We start from the raw sequence: 17,094 nt of genomic DNA, 5'->3' as shown, positions 1-17,094 counted from the left end.
TGTGACAAACAAAACAATATAAAGACTAAAATATAAATGAAAGTACAGGTAACCCCCGTATAACACAGTAGTTAGCTTCCAAAAAATTGCCATGTTATGTGAATCTGTGTTATACGAAACAAAGAACTAGTACGAAAAGGAGGGTTAGGTTCCAAAAATTAAAAAACATGCTATTATATTTTCATAATTAAGATAAATATCTTTATTAAAATTTTCTTAAGTCATACATATTAATATAAATTAAACAATGTTCTCTTTGTTATCACTAAAAGCACTATTAACCGAGAGCGTTTTTGGCACGTTATCCTTATCCTCTGAGCATTTTTCTGCAATATCTTCAGATCCATGCTTTACCTTTTGCAAAAAGTATGTAATTTTAGATTGCTTGCTGCTAGTTAAAAGATCTTTTTAAATTCTCTTATATCGTGCTAAGCACTTATGAAGAATAAAGCAAGTATGGAATAAGGGAAAAACATCTGGCAACATCAGAAGCAGAAGCGTCGAGATCTGACAACATTGAAACAAGCTTCGAGAAGGACCATGTGTGTCGACAGAAGACGAGAAAAGAAAATTGACATACTTAAGTATACTAATAGTTCACGAAAATTATTATTTTTGTGAACTATTAGTATACTTAAGTATGTAAAAATTTATTACATTTTATGTTGTACGAGGGTTTTGCCCAATTTTTGAACTGTGTCAGAGTGAATCTGTGCTATAACAGTACAGTGTTATACGGGGATGGTACCAATTCTCGAACCGTGTTAGAGTGAATCCGTGCTATAGAAGTGCCGTGTTATACGGGGGTTACCTGTATATATTTTAAAATAAGAAGACTAAAAATGATTGAAAATGTAAAAACTGTTTATTGGCGTTATTGGTAAATATGTTTAACTAACAAGTATGAGCACTTTCGACTGTATATAACAGTCTTCTTCAGGCAATATGGCAGATGGAACGTTACAAATCTGGAGATAGAACACATTTTCAAATTGCTCTTTGTGCACGAGCATGGAACATCAAAATTTAAAAATACAAAATTATACACCATTACAAAATAAACATAATATATGATGGCAATGGTTAACAAAAATAACAAAATTAATACATAGAAATAATTGATAAAAATATAAAGAAAATTTAAACAAAATGTAAACACTGGTCACCAGTTTTTTTTTATCTCATTACAATATGATTCTTCTTCTTCTTCTTCTTTTGTCCCTAGCTGGCATTTGGTTGCGGGTGTCTGCGCAACCAGTATGCTGCTGTGGGTGCCGCAGGAAGTCGAGCTTTCTCCACAATGCCCCTCCAATGCCCTCGATCCATGGCCGCCGCTTTTGCCTGGTTCAGATCAAGCCGTTGGTTCTTGAGGTCCTCCTCAACGTGTTTAGTCCATGTTTTCTTAGGTGCGGAGTGTTGGATTTTCCACAGATTAGGTCGCTGTCGGAAGAGCAGTTGGTGGGGAATCCGGTTAAAATCCATTCGGCACACATGGCCAAACCATCTCAGCCGTCGCTGTTGAATTTGTGTCTTAACAGATGGCTGTTGTCGGCATCTGGCCCGGATGGCATTGTTGGTGATGCGATCCCAAAGGGAGATACCAAGAATCTGTCTCAAGCATTTCAATTGAAAGGTCTCAAGTTTGTCCAAGTCTGTCTTAAGCAAGGTCCAAGTTTCTGACCCATAGAGAAGGATTGGTATGACTAGTGTACGGAACAGGCGGATCTTGGTCATCAAAGAAATGTTCTTCTTTCTCCATACACACCATTTGAGTGAGGCAAATGCATGGGCTGCCTGTCCAATACGGGCATGAGTTTCTTTTGACGATGCCACTTTCTTCTCCTGGATCAGTGACCCAAGGTATTTAAACTCTTGTACCTGCTCAATTTGGACTCCATTAAGGTAAACAGTTGCCCGCGATCCATCCGTTGTAAGCACTTTGGTTTTGTCCACATTTATTTTAAGACCATATGACTGAGCGATAGTGGCTATATCATAAAGCGTATCTGTGGCCACTACATCGTTGTCAGCGAAGACGGCACTGTCGTCGGCAAACATTAGATCAGTTAGAAAGTGGCCATCCCCAAACTGGACACCACATTTCCCATCAAATGTCTTCCTCATAATTGAATCCACCACAATATTAAACAATAGTGGAGAGACCACGTCTCCCTGGCGAACTCCTGTCTGGATGGTAAACTCCTCAGATAGTTCCCCCCGGATTCGCAGTTGACTGGTGGAATCTTTGTAGGCTTCCTTGAGTAGTGTGATAACTTTTTGTGGGACATGCTCATTCTCAAGTGCTCTCCATAGCGCAGGCCTGTGCACACAGTCGAATGCAGATTTGAAATCGATGAACAGGACAATGGTCCGTTTGCCGCATCTGGTCCTTTCCTCAATAAGCTGACGCAGGGCAAAGATTTGATCACAGCAACCNTTAAAAAAATAACTGTAGTAAGAAAAACAAATGAAAAATGCGAACTAATGTAACGTCGTATGGTGAGTTTTTGTTCGTATCGTGGAGCAAAAATATGTTCGAATTTCATGTCGTATCCTGAAAATTTCGTATGCTGGGGCGTTCGTAACCTGAGGTACCACTGTATTCATTTTCAAATGTGTCGACATTAATGTCAATTTTTATGATTTCAGTAATTGGTTTTAAATTGCATATTTTATTGACAATAAAAATATTGTTCTTATTCAAAAAATCTAAATTTTTTAATGAAAAAAGTTTGCAATCGGAAGTCTTTTAAACGCTTCACTCATTACTTTTTGGTAAAACTTTAAACATTTCAAAGTAAATAATTAAATTGTCAGATTTGCATAAATATACGTGGGAAAGTAGCCTGTACGTAAAGGTCGACTTCACCAATTTGATCTTCCTTTAATAATCACTGGAAATACGATCAAGGAAGATTACAATATTATTGTTCTTCGTATAAGTCTTTATTATTTTGTACTTTTTTTTACAATATTAAGTCTTTAAAAAATACTTTATGATACATGCTACAGTGTTGGATAAAGTATAGATAAGGACTAAACCATAGAACAGATGGTTTAGTCCTTATCTATACTGTACTTATACTTATCCTTAATAAATGCATTTCATCAACAGATTTCTTTGCACTTTTTTGTATACTCTTTCAGAACTTCTTTCCCTTTTGCTTAAAACATCGGCGTTCCAAAAATAGAATACGTAAATTTAAGTACAAAAAATAATAACGGAAAATAAGAAAATAACAGAAAAAATTATACATGTATAAATATAAATATCTGTTAAATAGATTTATTTATTTTTGTTTGCCATATAATATTTGAATAAAGGGAGGACTCGTTTATAAGACAGATCTGACGAAACGTCACGTCTTTTTTTTTTAAAAAAAACAACGTTCGATCGGAATTTTAAAAACCGATCTCGGAGCGGTAAAATGTCGGAAGATGCGCAATTTAGGGAATTTCCGATTGTACGATTGAACGGTTGGCAACACTATAACTTTCTATTTCCATCAGCTGTTTGAAGACGTATTTGTTTTAATACGACAGTAGGAAGGTTGAGTACATATCTCGTAGCTTCTTCATGGACGATCTCGAGTCCTTACCGTTGAACGTACCCGAAAGCAGTTCCACCGTCAGCACTGCGGATTCCGACGTCGAGATTTTAACGTCAGGTATTAAATTTTATAATTAGTAAGTGGGAAGTTTTCTTGTAGAAACGCGATTAAAAAAAAAAGTATGTTGTTTACTCCGGATGTTTTTGCGTACTAAAAATACCGCGATTTTGGCGAAATACGTCTTGATCTAATGCGCTATCAATAAACTGGCGGATAAATTATGTCCTGCGTCGTTGCTGACCGCTTCAATTTCTTCACGTTAGTAAGCATACGGCTAATGTATTGATATGCGTATGACGATATTGTAAATATTTCGTCTACTCGCCGATGATTATGATTTACACATCGTGGTCAAAACATTTTTTCCGGATGCCCTCTAAATTTAATACGTTAGTAAATAGTGAAAAAGAAAGAAAGATATTTAAGGAACATACCCCGCAGATATTTGTTTAGAAAATCAAAATTTCTTGTTTTTTTCTTCCTGGCGGTTTTTTAAAGTGAGATTGCGGACGTTGACGGTACCGGCGTGACCTTAACGGATCCGTCGAGCGTGTCTGCGGGAGCGAGAGAGTCGAAGGAACCGTACCTCCGGGCGGGACCCTTACCGGGACGTGGCCCTTCGGAGTTGGCCGGAGTCCCTTGTTTACAACATTCATCAAAGAAACAATTGTTTCTTTGATGAATGTTGTAAACAAGACTTTGTGACAAACAAAACAATATAAAGACTAAAATATAAATGAAAGTACAGGTAACCCCCGTATAACACAGTAGTTAGCTTCCAAAAAATTGCCATGTTATGTGAATCTGTGTTATACGAAACAAAGAACTAGTACGAAAAGGAGGGTTAGGTTCCAAAAATTAAAAAACATGCTATTATATTTTCATAATTAAGATAAATATCTTTATTAAAATTTTCTTAAGTCATACATATTAATATAAATTAAACAATGTTCTCTTTGTTATCACTAAAAGCACTATTAACCGAGAGCGTTTTTGGCACGTTATCCTTATCCTCTGAGCATTTTTCTGCAATATCTTCAGATCCATGCTTTACCTTTTGCAAAAAGTATGTAATTTTAGATTGCTTGCTGCTAGTTAAAAGATCTTTTTAAATTCTCTTATATCGTGCTAAGCACTTATGAAGAATAAAGCAAGTATGGAATAAGGGAAAAACATCTGGCAACATCAGAAGCAGAAGCGTCGAGATCTGACAACATTGAAACAAGCTTCGAGAAGGACCATGTGTGTCGACAGAAGACGAGAAAAGAAAATTGACATACTTAAGTATACTAATAGTTCACGAAAATTATTATTTTTGTGAACTATTAGTATACTTAAGTATGTAAAAATTTATTACATTTTATGTTGTACGAGGGTTTTGCCCAATTTTTGAACTGTGTCAGAGTGAATCTGTGCTATAACAGTACAGTGTTATACGGGGATGGTACCAATTCTCGAACCGTGTTAGAGTGAATCCGTGCTATAGAAGTGCCGTGTTATACGGGGGTTACCTGTATATATTTTAAAATAAGAAGACTAAAAATGATTGAAAATGTAAAAACTGTTTATTGGCGTTATTGGTAAATATGTTTAACTAACAAGTATGAGCACTTTCGACTGTATATAACAGTCTTCTTCAGGCAATATGGCAGATGGAACGTTACAAATCTGGAGATAGAACACATTTTCAAATTGCTCTTTGTGCACGAGCATGGAACATCAAAATTTAAAAATACAAAATTATACACCATTACAAAATAAACATAATATATGATGGCAATGGTTAACAAAAATAACAAAATTAATACATAGAAATAATTGATAAAAATATAAAGAAAATTTAAACAAAATGTAAACACTGGTCACCAGTTTTTTTTTATCTCATTACAATATGATTACTTCCACTTGAATTATAACACTGTCTAAACCTGTTGTCTAATGAGTCTAGGAAATAGGTCAAATTACCAGTTTATAAACATTGTCTAAACTAGTGTTGTGGAGATGGTGTCTGAGTCACTGGAGTCAAATGTTTTTGTCGGAGTGAGTAAAATTTTTTGACTCCAGTGATTCCAAACTCAAAGTTTACTATTGGTAAAATGTAAAGTAAGAAAAATAATTAATTAATTAGTATCTAAAGAAATTAATTTCTTATAAAACTGACACTTCACTAAATTTAGATATTAAAATGATATTAACCCATAATGGACATTTTCATAGCAAAATGTTAGGTGTTTCTTGTGCAACATGCTCTATATTTTCAGAAAATAACTTCTATTAATTTAAGGCCCACCAGTGGTTGAGTAGATAAAACTATTGAACACTTGTACATGGGATCGTGGCTGGAAAGTAAATGCATATGGTATTGCTTGGAAGTGCCCAGCTTATCTTACCAATGAGAAGAAATAAGTAGATTTTAATTAGGGAGCCATAATTTTTACTTGTGCAATATTTTTTACATCTTGGATATTTTACTGTGGATATCAACTGTTTTGCTTTTTTTACTAATTTGACTAAATAATTTTTTCACTACCCTTCACTAATTGGTTTTGAGTTATTTATGACTTTTGATTATAGTTTCGATAACATAATTTAGTCTTAAAAGAGTCAATAGAAAAACAATGAAAAAGTAAAACTGGGATCAGAATCTTACTGCAACAAACTAAGAGTGATGTAAAACTGCAAAATGTAATAGAAATGTTTTAGCTTATTATTAAGTTATTGAGCCATGATTGCACATGTCAGTTCAAGATTTGTTTTCCAAATTTCATATTTTTAAAATTTATAAATTCTATATCAGTTTAGTCAACCATCAATAGGAAATTAACTATTGTGGTAGCAGCTGAATGGAGGAAACTATTTTACAGACCAGTTTATTATGTCATTCATCAAATCATTATTTTTAGTGTTTTATTGTATTTAATTTTTTCTTGAAAAAAATTACATTTAAATCAATTTTTCATAATTAACTAATGAAAGTGGAATTCGTTGGCTATAGAGCTCTACTACATCAGAGCCACAGGGAGGTCATTAAAAGAAAGGTTAAAAAAGCATAAAAGGAACATATAGAACAAGCAGCTGGTCACTGCACTAGTGACATACATTATAGCAGACCTGACAGAGGTCATAGTGGATTGGGAAAGAACTAAAGTAATACAAAAGATTCAGGATGAGAGCACCTTAAATATGCAGAAGCATTGCAAATACACAAGACTAACCAGGAAGGACAAGCGATAAACTTTAGAGAATTGAGTAAAGTCTTAGTGGCATGGAGAGCGGGCATAATATGAATATTTTAGTGTAAAAAAGGAACAAATGGTTAAAGAATTAGTCACAGTTGTGTTACTGTTTTTATTTATTTATTTATTCATGTATTACATATAGTTTGTGTATATTTGTACAAGTAACCTGTATCTGTTGTAATTATTTACAGGCTTGCACGCTAGACATTTAAGAAAATTCAATTGTTTAGAAACATTTCAAGCAAATTTTGTTTTATGGAAATTGAAAGAATTTGATTTTTTGTTCCTGAAGAATAATGTTAAAACTTTTTTATTTTTCAATGTAGTTTCCTTTGTTAGCAATGCACTTATTCCAGTAATGTTCTAGCTTTTTTATGCCATCACAATAGGTTGGTTTGTCAAGATGTGCAAAATACTCGTTCACTTCAGAGATGACTTCGTCATTTGAGTGGAATCTCTTTCCAGCCAAGAATTTTTTTAGGTTTGGGAAAAGGTGGAAGTCACTGGTGGCCAAATCAGGTGAGTACGGTGGATGTGGAACTAATTGGAAACGAAGTTTGTTTATCTTTTGTTCAGTGATTCTGGTGGAATGTGTAGGTACATTATCGTGGTAGAACAGAATCTTTTTCTTCTTCAAGTGTGGCCTCTTTTCTTCGATTTCTTTCTTCAGTTTTTCCAAAAGTTCACAGTAATAGACAACACTGATGGTCTTTCCTCTTTCTAGGTAGTCAATAAAGATGATGCCTTTGGCATCCCAAAAAAACCAAGGCCATCACTTTCCCCGCTGATGTAATTGTCTTTGCCTTCTTTGGTGGTGGCCAACTATGGTGTTTCCATTGCTGTAACTGTTCTTTTGTTTCAGGAGTGTAGTAATGGATCCACGTTTCATCAGTAGTCACAAATTGACACAAGAAATCCTGTAGGTTTTTCTGGTAGAAGTCTAAACACTCCTTTGACATCAAAGTGTGAACACTTTTTTGCTTGGCAGTCAGCAGACGCGGCACCCAACTTGCTGAGACCTTTGTCATACCCAAATTTTTGGTTAGGATGTGGTGCACTCAGTCAACAGAGATGCCTGTTGTCTCAGCTATCTCACGCGTTTCAAACGGTGATCTGCTAACACCAAATTGTGAACTTTGTCGATATTTTCTTCAGTGACAGCAGTTGACGGCCGTCCGTTGCAAGGGTCATCTTCCACACTCTCTCTGCCAGACTTAAAAAGGGCTGTCCATTTTTTCACAGTAGTGTATGAAGGAGCAGACTCTCCCAAAACTTCATCCATGTCAGCTTTGATTTGAGATGGGATCAACCCTTTTTTTGTCAGGTATTTTATTACCGCATGAATCTCCATCTTCTCCATTTTTGACAAAGTATGTGCACACTGACTATCTGCTAAGCTGTTGTGGCAAAACTTTATGACAAATCAAGCGGAAATTGGTATTGTATCTTTAGCAAAGATGGCTGAATCATTCCCGCCAAAAATTAAATTGATTGCAGTATCGCATATAGGCAAGGCCGCGAACTTTCCAAACAGCCCTCGTACATTTTGATTTTTCATTTAGCGGTACTCTATAGTTGATGACTGTTTTCTCTCTTGCTGCCTTATAAATTTGAATTTGTGACTACAAGAAGATTGTCAGAACTAACTAAGTTACAATAACATACAAGAGAAGCCCAATCATATACAGGTTAATCTGCAACAACAAAGATATCATTAACAGAATCTTTCAGGGGTTTATACAGTACTGATAACAGAATAGCAAAGTGATTACAGTTAGGTAGGGACCACTACAAGATCTTTGAATCAATGGCTCGAATATCGTACAATATTGATTAAAAAAAAACAATAACACCACTGCTTTATCCACTCTAACCTTAGAGGCAGACATATCAATACATACACATTTAGTTCAAATACCAAAGGCCAAATTTATATACAACTTGAACAAAATGCAAATATGGCATTTAGAAAAAATTGAAATTTATTGATACGTTGATTTGTATCAATAAATTTCAATCTTTGATGAGATATTTTTAATGAGATTACAAACTTACTACAATACCTGTGCATTTGCAGAGAGAACGTTTTATTAACAAGCATTTTCAGTCTACTTCCATAGGCCATCATCAGGTTTTTAAGTCCGTTTTTAGAAAATGTTCCACAAATAGATTTAAAAACCTGATGATGGCCGAGGGGAGTGGGCTGAAAATGTTTGTTAATAAAAAATTCTCTCAGCAAATGGACAGGTGTTATAAGTTTGTAATTTATCTCTGCTAAGTACTTTTAGACTATTTCAATGAGATATTATCTCGTATGCTTTTTTACACCACTTGCTTTCGATTAGATGGGAGGATGTTCCTTTAAAAAGGAGGGTACCTATAGATAGCCCACTGTCATGCAACCTAGCTGAAATTATAGCACATTTCTTGGAAGCTCAAGATCATCTCCAAATTTTTTTCTTGTATTGAAATGTATAAAAGATACATTGATGATATATGCATCATCCGAAAAACTACACCACACATTGATGTATTTATCAACTGTATAAATGACAATCCATATGGGCGCATAATTGAATTAGAACAAATGAATAATAAGGAAGCACATTTTCTAGACATCAGCATCACCTTTAATGGTAATCGATATAATACTAAAATATACCACAAACCGAGCTTTATTCCAATATACATCCCAGACAACTCTAATAACCCATAAAACTACAGAGTAGCAGCCATTGGAGCACTTTCTAGAAGGACTCTCATGCATTGTAACAAAGAGCAAGACAAAAAGAGAGAAATAGAAAGAATGGCAGAGATTGCTGAAAATCATGGCTATACTAAAACCTTAGTTTCTCTGTTCACTTGCCATTTTATATACTAACTTGAAAATGAATTAAATAAAACTTCAATGAGGAATATTCCCCAGAAGAATACCTCTCCCTACTGTGTAGTTCTAACATACAAACACCATATACATTCTTTATATTGAAAAATAGCAGCATATATTAATGCAAAAATTGCTTATAGATGTAAATCAGATATATTAACTGTTTTGAAATGAGAAAGATCAAGCAGACATAGAAAGAGCAGCTATATAAAATTCCACTCAAGACAACAAGTTTGATAGAGATCATATATATATTGGGTGTACGAAAAGATCTCTCAAGCAGCACCTTCCTGAACACAAAGCTGATATAGAAAAGAAGAGAAAAACTACTGGCTTTGGCTGTATATGCCAGTGATGATGGGATTGTTAGAACAGGCTACTCTAATATGACAAATGTACCATATAAACAAGCTTAAGAATTTAGAAGCATTGGAGATATTTAAAGCAGACTGCCATGGCCTGTCTATTAATTTTAAAGATGAAGAACAAATCTCAGTCATAGCAAGCTGTATTTGACTTGATATTATAGCAAACAACACATCTGATTGGATAACAAAAGAAAATTTTTTTTAAAAAAGAAAATTATCTAAATTTGAATACATTGGGATTTTTTTATGCATTTCAAGATAGAATACTACCACTGGAAAGATTTGATTTTTTAGGGAGTTCTACCTGAGGAAGGTCCTAGGTATGGACCAAAAATGTTAGTGACATAACAGTTTTCACAACTAAGTGTAAAGCACAATAAGGTTTGTCAGTTTTATTTATAATTAAGAAAAATTTTTTAAATATTTAAAAAAATTTGTTAAAGTATTAATTATTTAGTTGTTTAAAATTGTAGCATGAAGAGGGATTGGAAAACATTTACATTCCAAAATGTGTAGTTAAAGGCAATGAAAAAGTTGTTTTAATTGTCTGGGTTTCTGTTTAATATGAATAGTTCGAGAGACATGATAAAGGTGCAAAATGTTTCTAATCACTAGTCTTGTGATTAGAAACATTTTGTCTGTTTTAGTGATGAAATAGTTTTTTACTTGTATTGAATTATTTTGGCATGTGCTTAATACTTGCACTGTAGTTATTCTGTGACATTATTGGAAAATTATTGATGTATATCTCAAAATAAAACCTCAGTACTTACTCCAGTACACAATTTAATAAACACATGTTGTTGGCCTCATTTAAGGGTCTTTGTGAGGTAGTATAGCCATTCCATCAAACTTAACAAATTATAAAATTAAAATGGTTCTTAAAGCATTCTACAAGAACATTCCATTGGTAGCATGATGTAATTTAAAAGGAACATTTCCATAGGGTTAGGATGCATACACACAATTATTATAAAATATACATATGGAAATGCTCTTTTTAAATTATCACACCACCAATGGAATGTTTTTGTAGAATGCTTTAAGAAGACTGTTTTAATTTTATGAATTTGTTGAGTTTGATGAAACAGTTGTAGTACTTGACAAAGACCCCTAAATGAGATCAAAAGTGTTTGTGTTTATTAAATTGTGTGCTGAAGTAAGCACTGAGGTTTTATTTTGAGGTATTACCTGTTGTTTCAGCTTTGACAGTTTATACTGTTCATGTATAATCATTTTTCACTGATTATTATAATTTTTATTATATAACTTATCTATCTAAATTAAATTTGAATGAATATAAATTTTTAATATATTTTTTTTTTGTAGATAGTGAATCACCACCATTACCAGGAAGCCCAATATACTCAGTACCACCAGTTTTTCCTATTAATAAGGATCATGGTTATAAAAAAGCAGCTGAAACAATTTTAGAACATACTCAAAAAGAAGTCTTAAGTAATAAAATTTCTGCTCCTTATGAAGTTCCACAGTTTCCAATTGAAGTTCATGAAACAAGAAATAAAATTCATAAACAAATTTCTATTAGGTAAATTATTTGATATAATTGATAGATGTGTAATTGTTTGCTCGATATACATCTAGCCCTCTTTTAACACGATTTTGAAATAACATGGTTGACAAAAGAAAAGTAATTCTCTTTACATGAACGATATTTGATTTTTTTTTTACACTGGGGGGAAAAACAGTTTATTTGAAAATTTTAAAATTTTACTTTTTGTTAAAACTCTGTTATTGTTGAAAGTTATTCTTTTCATTGAAATTGAGAGTTTATTTTATATATTTATTTTTAAGAAGAGTACAGTACTGAATGTTTATCAGAGAATACTGTCTGTTGATTTTGTTTTTTGAGTTAGCCATGTGTTTACTATATTTACGTACAAATAATGTTAATTATAAATGATGATAAAATAATAAGGCTCGTGTTTCTTCTGTGAAATTTTAATTTTTGTGTTCCATTTGAAGTTGTAGATACTATCAAGCATTTTTTCACAAGACGCATGTACTGTACTTTATTATGCAATTTTTGTTTTATGCAGCATTCTTTGGAACATATTTACCACACAAAAAGAGGGATAGGTGGATAATGATTAAGAAGTGATGAAGGAAATTTCCAAATATCAATAGATTAAAATATCAAGCTTGATACACGATGTGTTGATGGATAATTTGTTCTGATGTTTTAGTATACAGTAAAACCTTGTTATTTCAATATTGAATAATTCAAAGTATTATGTAATTTGAATTCAAGTCTTGTTCCTGGCAATGAAAAAAGGAATTTGCTTATATTTTAGTTTGGATAATTTGAAATATATGTGCAATGAAATTTGAAGTCATTATCTGCTCTGGTGACCCCTCAAAAATATTGTTTAATTCAAAATCTTTCATCTGTTTGCAAGAAAGTTTCCATGCCCATGGAAACTTTCTTTCAATGAGTGTCTGAACTCTTATGTGATCTAGTATGTTGTGCAACTTGTTTGATATTTTCAAGCATTGTTTGTAGAATAAGGTTTTAGAATTGATCTTTTTTTGATCATCACCTCATTTGCTTTGTAGTAGTGATATGTAGGTATTTTTAAGTAAATTTGCCTAAACTTTCATGTCTGTTTCAAGTTTTGTAATAATGTAATAGGTAAAGATGAAGAATTAATTTCTTTCTTGAGTCCACTTTATCTGTTGGCATGGTGTTTTCAGCATTGATTTGTGTCTGAACTGTTGCTGAAGCATGTTTGCTGGATTGTATGTGTCATCGATGGGTTCCTAAGATGCTCACAGACCACCACAAGATTCTAAGGATGGGCACTGCCTTGACGTTTCTGCAGCATTACCATTAGTATGGAGAGATGTTCTTGGACAAGATTGTGACGAGGGATGAGACATGGGTGTTGTTTGAAAATGTTAAGACAAAGGAGCAGTCAAAACAATGGATGCACACTTTGTCTCCAAACAAACCCAAAAAATTCAAACAATTGTTTTCCACCAACAAAAGGATGGCAAATGTTTTCTGGGACAGAAGAGGCATTTTGATGACTGAATTTATGGCACCTAGGACAACCATCAATGCAAAACTCTTCAATACCTTAGATGGGCAATCCAGAACAAAAGAAGAGGAATGCTGTTTAAGGGCAAGATCCTTTTCCATGATAATGCTTGTCTTCACACTGCAAAAATGACTCAACTCCTCCAGAGGTTCAAATGGGAGCAGTTTCCTCATCCACCATACAGCCCAGATTTAGCACCGAATGATTTTTATCCCTTCACTCAAATGAAAAAGTGGTTAGGAGGCCAGCAGTTCACAAGTGCCACAGGGCTGACTGACAGTGTTAAAGGTTGGCTGAAAGGCCAGGCAGCAATGTTCTTCAACATGGGTATACAAAAGCTGGTGTCATGGTGTGATGTCTGCCTAAATCAACAAGGTAATTATGTGGAAAAATAGGTGAAGACTGTAACTACCTTCTACAAATAAAGTGGTTCTTCATTCTTGTTTTTTTATTCTGGGTCAGTGAAAGTTGAAAAAAATAACCCTGGTACATCTATTGCACAGCCCAAATTTGGCACCCTGTGACTTTTACTTGTTTCAGCTCTGAATTCATAACTATGGGGAAACTAATTTATATCTATGACAGCAATGGTCATAGATTTCAGTTGGAGTCAAGCATTGGAGGCAGTTCTGATAAACATTGCAAAAGATAGGCTACTTGAAAGACTTGCATAAATTATAGCAAAAGTGCATTAAATTCCATGCGGGTACTTTCAGTTTCAAAAATACCAGTCATTATGTCCTAGAGTGCTTATTATGTAAGGGAAAAAATCATTTTGACTTGTAAATTATGATTATTGAAATTAATGAATTTATTTCAAATTAGATAGTATAGTTAAATATATCAATCTGTAGATTACTATAACTGTTTTGCTTTTTTCTCTTTTAAAGCTGATAGTTCTTTTTTCTGTTGTTTATTATCTTTATTAATGATTAGTTTGTCATAATTAAAAAAAATATTTTTGTTAAGGACACATGAAGATAAAAAAGAAAAGCAAACTCAAGAAGAAAATTTATCACTTCCAGTAACACCAGAAGAAACAAGCAAATGTCTTCATGAAGATGATTTTGTTCATCATTTTCAGCGTGTTTCAATTAGTGGTGAAGATACTTCTGGGGTTAGTGAAGTTTTAATTTTATAGTTAATATATAAAAATTTAATATTAAATAAAAATTATGATATAAAATATATTCTAAAGGTCAGTGCAATATTTGTTTGTGTTTAATTATGATATGTTTTTTGTTATTAGTATACATTAAAAATACTCAGTATAATTAATTGGAAGAAATTTTACTATTAAACAAGTTTTTAATAAAAATTTACTTAATAGTAATAAACAAGTTATAGTATTTTATTGTATACTTTCATCAATAATATTTTGTTTTTCTAAGTTTCAGAATATTATGATAAATCTAGAATTCATAAAATAACTGCCTCAGTACTAAATCAGTGAATCATTTACACACAACTTTGTGCAACAACATAAAAGGTTTATAATTTATGCACAGTAAGCTAGAACTTCTGTACATTAAGTTTCAAAATGCTTTTCTCTCTTTTTTTCTAGCAAATTTTTTAAAATCAAATAAACTAATGTTTTTGGCTATCTTAAATGGCCTTCTTCAGGTTAAGCATAAATGGAACTTCAGTTAGAACATGAATTAGAACATAAATTTGGAACATTGAGCTTCACTCATAAAAATATGAGTGAAGCTCGATGTTTCAAATTTATGTGTATTAGTGAAGCGTTATGTTTTAAATTTATGTTTTAACTGATGTTCCAATTATGCTTAACCTGAAGGCCACTTAAAATAGCTAAAAATGCTAGTTCATTTGATTTAATTTAAAAAAATGCTAGAAAAAAGAGAGAAAGGTGTTTTGAAATGTAAAGGTTTTATAAACTGTAAAAACTGTTTGTCATATTTAATGATTTTTGTCAGGTTGATTGTCCCAAAAATCAAACATTTTCAAATATAACAAGAATATAAATGCCAAACACAATTAAATCTAGAAAATTGTACAGTTTGCAATTTGAATATTCATATCACACTTAAGGATGACAGAATCAAGACAAGTTTTCAGAAACCCTTATGCCCTTCATTTATTCTTTGGATTTCACATGACCCATTATACTACAACTTACCCATGTTGAAAGCCTTGATTAGAAGAGCATACAATCAATGCCGTGACATCAACAGTAGGTAAAGCTCTCTACATTAAAACATTTGCAGAGCATCTTGGTTATCATCTTAGGATACAGTTACTAATAACTTGCAGAATACTGCATCTTTGTATAGATGTGATGCTATCAGAGTGAACTATAGGAGTGGTCGAGTACAACTGCCCACTCAGTAATATCTTTAAGGAAATTGGGAAAGCTATGAGCAGAAGAATATTGTACAGGAGGAACTTGACAGTTTATAAACTCCCCTGGAATGACAAAGACCTAGTGGACCCCTTGAGAATTTTAGGTGTCTACACTATACCCATCACAAATGAAAGGGTAGCACATGATTTGATATATATGGGTGCCATTGTGCAATCCTTAATTTCACGGTTAAAGGAACATAAGTATACTGTTAAGACGTCACTGTACTGTATAGTATAGTTCTAGTTGCTAATACCTAGGATGATTTGGTTCGTTGGGAAGAAATTAAGATCACCAAGCATGTCAGACCCAAGCACTGTCTTATTCTTGCTGAGGCCTTCAAAATCTAAAAATCAACACACGAGGTAAACTCTGTCAACTAGAAGAACCTAAACATGATATTAAGTGCTTGGAAATCCTGGTTTCAGGTCTACACTACATAATGCAACATGCATGTTTGGTTACTGTTTTTTTTTTTCTTTTAGTTTTTGCATGTCACAATGTAGCAGATTGTAAATTTTTTCATATTTAAACTGTGTTTGGCATTCACCTATTTATTTTGTTCTATTTCCATTTGTATTGAAAATGTTCAATATTTTTTTTGAACATCAATTCTGAATACTGGATAATTATTAAATATGACCATAATAAATCTTGTTTTGCTACTGCACACGGTTGTATGTAGGTGATTAAGTGATTAATTTTGAATAAATTTCATGTTATAAAAATGTTTGGAAAATCTCAGTTACAAATGCAGAAGTTAGAAATGAGATAATTAATTTCTTAAAAACATATAAAAACATCATGAATATCTTTGCTTTCTTTCCATCGTTCACACCAGTGACAGTCCAAAAACAATTCTTATATATGGAGACAATCTTTCCTTTGAGGTTACATTCCCACATCATCATATAAATGGAAGCAGTATTTCTGGTAAATAAGTCATGGAAACATAAAATAGTGATTTAAAATGGGCAGTGCTTGACTGCCATTTTTCATTAGTTTTCTCTTACTTTTAGGGTTACTGCTTTTTTCACTTTTTTTTTCTTAATTTAATTACTTTTTGTCTTTTGAATTTATTTTTATGCTCTTGTGGGTTAGTTATATTATTTTTGTTATTTTATGTATCTTATTTTTTTATTTTTATTGTGTTTTATTTATTTTAATTATTTTTATTATGTAGTTAATGTTTTAAGTTTTAAAAATGTTTGACATTTATAGTTTTTATTCTATTCTATGTTACTTTTCATCATATTAAACATATAATCAACATAACAGGACAATAACCCCTGGATAAAATTCCAATGTAAAAATCCCCTAAGGACAATATGGTCTCTCTAAAAATAGACTTCTCCTGAAACTAAAAGTTTTTTTGAAATTTATTTAACACAACAAAATCCTGATACAAATTTTTAAATAATGCAGATATCCTTGCTTAATGGGATTTGATTAGCGTGTAAAATTAATTGCTGAATCATTTACACACAACTTTGTGCAACAACATAAAAGGTTTATAATTTATGCACAGTAAGCTAGAACTTCTGTACATTAAGTTTCAAAAT

The 17,094-nt window shown here is 32.7% G+C and overlaps 1 protein-coding gene across 3 annotated transcripts in view; it reads left to right on the top strand.

Moving 5' to 3' along the window:
• Positions 1-3,397: 3,397 nt before the first annotated feature.
• Positions 3,398-17,094, top strand: part of LOC111628338 (AMP deaminase 2-like) — a 77,510-nt gene continuing 63,813 nt past the window's right edge. For 2 of the 3 annotated variants that reach the window (XM_023372109.1, XM_023372108.1), the window contains exons 1-3: positions 3,398-3,668; positions 11,435-11,654; positions 14,137-14,284. In XM_023372109.1, the coding sequence (XP_023227877.1) occupies positions 3,578-3,668; positions 11,435-11,654; positions 14,137-14,284 (459 nt within the window). In that variant the 5' untranslated portion in view covers positions 3,398-3,577. The remainder of the gene's footprint in view (positions 3,669-11,434; positions 11,655-14,136; positions 14,285-17,094) is intronic. The other variant, XM_023372110.1, reaches the window with a different exon arrangement.

This window comes from Centruroides sculpturatus, unplaced genomic scaffold (assembly GCF_000671375.1).
Source record: "Centruroides sculpturatus isolate CEXI.00-Female unplaced genomic scaffold, Cexi_2.0 scaffold489, whole genome shotgun sequence".
Classification (NCBI taxonomy): domain Eukaryota; kingdom Metazoa; phylum Arthropoda; class Arachnida; order Scorpiones; family Buthidae; genus Centruroides; species Centruroides sculpturatus.
The sequence above is the reverse complement of the archived record's forward strand: the minus strand, read 5'-3'. Positions and strand labels throughout refer to the sequence as shown.